Here is a 1,519-nt window from a genome sequence, read left to right as displayed (position 1 = left end):
ATGGACTCTCTTGTGAACCTAACTCCACTCTTTCTTCTTCAAAGAATCCTGCTAGCCTACATTGCCGCCTCCACCTACCAATTCTACCTTGCTTCACCCTCATCCCCATCCAACTCAACGTCCGCCGGCGCCGGCGATGCCACGGCTCTACTAGCCTTCAAATCCCTGTTATTTGATCCCCACTACACCTTATCGTCATGGAACGTTAACAACACCATGAACGTGTGCAATTGGCATGGCATCGCTTGTCAGCCTGAAGGCCGGAGAGCCGTAACAGCCGTGAGACTAGAGTCCCTTGGCCTTACTGGCATGATATCTCCGGCTATCGCCGGCCTCACTTTCCTCAGAGTCCTTCACTTGCCAAACAATCAACTCAATGGAAGCATTCCGCGTGAGCTCGGCGACTTGCCTCACCTGCGATACCTCAACCTCAGCTCCAACGCTCTCGAGGGTGCAATTCCCGACGCTTTATCGCAATGCTCCAGACTCCACACCATCAGCATCCGCAGCAACAAGCTCCAAGGGAGAATCCCGTCGAGCATGGCCCGATGCTCGAGGCTCCGCATCATCAACTTCAGCAACAACAATCTCTCGGGCTCCATTCCTGCATTTGGGAGCAACAGCTCATCCTCTCATGTCACCAGTATAATCCTGTCCAATAACAGTCTCACAGGCCAAATTCCACAATCTCTTGGAAACCTCACCTCTCTCACTCTTCTCTACCTCTCTAGCAACAACCTGGTAGGACGCATACCTCCTTCGCTCGGAAACTGCATGAATCTTACTAGTGTTTACGTAAGAATAAATAATTTGGAGGGGAACATACCAGATAGCCTAGGCCAGCTCACAAGATTAAGATATCTTGACCTTTCCGCTAACCGTTTATCAGGTGTCATCCCTTTGTCTCTGTTGAATCTATCATCCCTCACTACTCTGAACCTGGCCACGAACCGTCTTGTGGGAACTATTCCTCCTAATATGTTTCAGACCCTTCCTGAGCTTCAATACCTCTCCGTGTCTTGTAATGATCTGCAAGGGTCCATTCCCCAGTCATTATCCAATGCCTCTCAGCTCCAACTCCTCGATCTTGCTTACAACAGTTTCTCAGGAGTTATTCCTCAATCTGGGTCATATTAACAATCTTGTCTCGCTCGACCTGGCGGCTAATCGCTTGGAGGCGAAGGATTGGGATTTCTTCAGTTCTTTGGCTAACTGCACAAATCTCAATAAATTGTTTCTCTACCAAAATTATCTTGCCGGGAATTTTCCTGCTTCCGTTGGAAACCTCTCTTCACGGCTCGAGTGGTTGGGCATGAATGAGCTCCAAATATCAGGAGCAATTCCACCGGAGATTGGAAAGCTTCAGGGCCTACTGTCTCTTGATCTCAGCGATAACTTTATAACCGGTTCCAAGTCCTAGCACAATTGCAGGCCTTCCCAACTTGACTCGATTATATTTGTTCAGAAACAAGCTTTCCGGCCACATTCCTGAATCCCTAGGGAACCTCACTCGGCTAGA

At 49.0% G+C, this 1,519-nt stretch overlaps 1 protein-coding gene across 1 annotated transcript; it reads left to right on the top strand.

The window, feature by feature from the left end:
- LOC141815198 (uncharacterized) lies at positions 1 to 1,137 on the top strand. Its single transcript, XM_074703116.1, has one exon. It carries the CDS (start codon positions 1 to 3, stop codon positions 1,135 to 1,137), a length of 1,137 nt encoding a protein of 378 aa, XP_074559217.1.
- Positions 1,138 to 1,519: the final 382 nt, after the last annotated feature.

This window comes from Curcuma longa, chromosome 21 (genome assembly GCF_044706935.1).
Source record: "Curcuma longa cultivar G26 ecotype Majalengka, Jawa Barat chromosome 21, ITB_CL_G26_1.1, whole genome shotgun sequence".
NCBI lineage: Eukaryota > Viridiplantae > Streptophyta > Magnoliopsida > Zingiberales > Zingiberaceae > Curcuma > Curcuma longa.
Note: the sequence above shows the minus strand (reverse complement) of the source record. Positions and strands in the feature narration are given on the sequence as shown.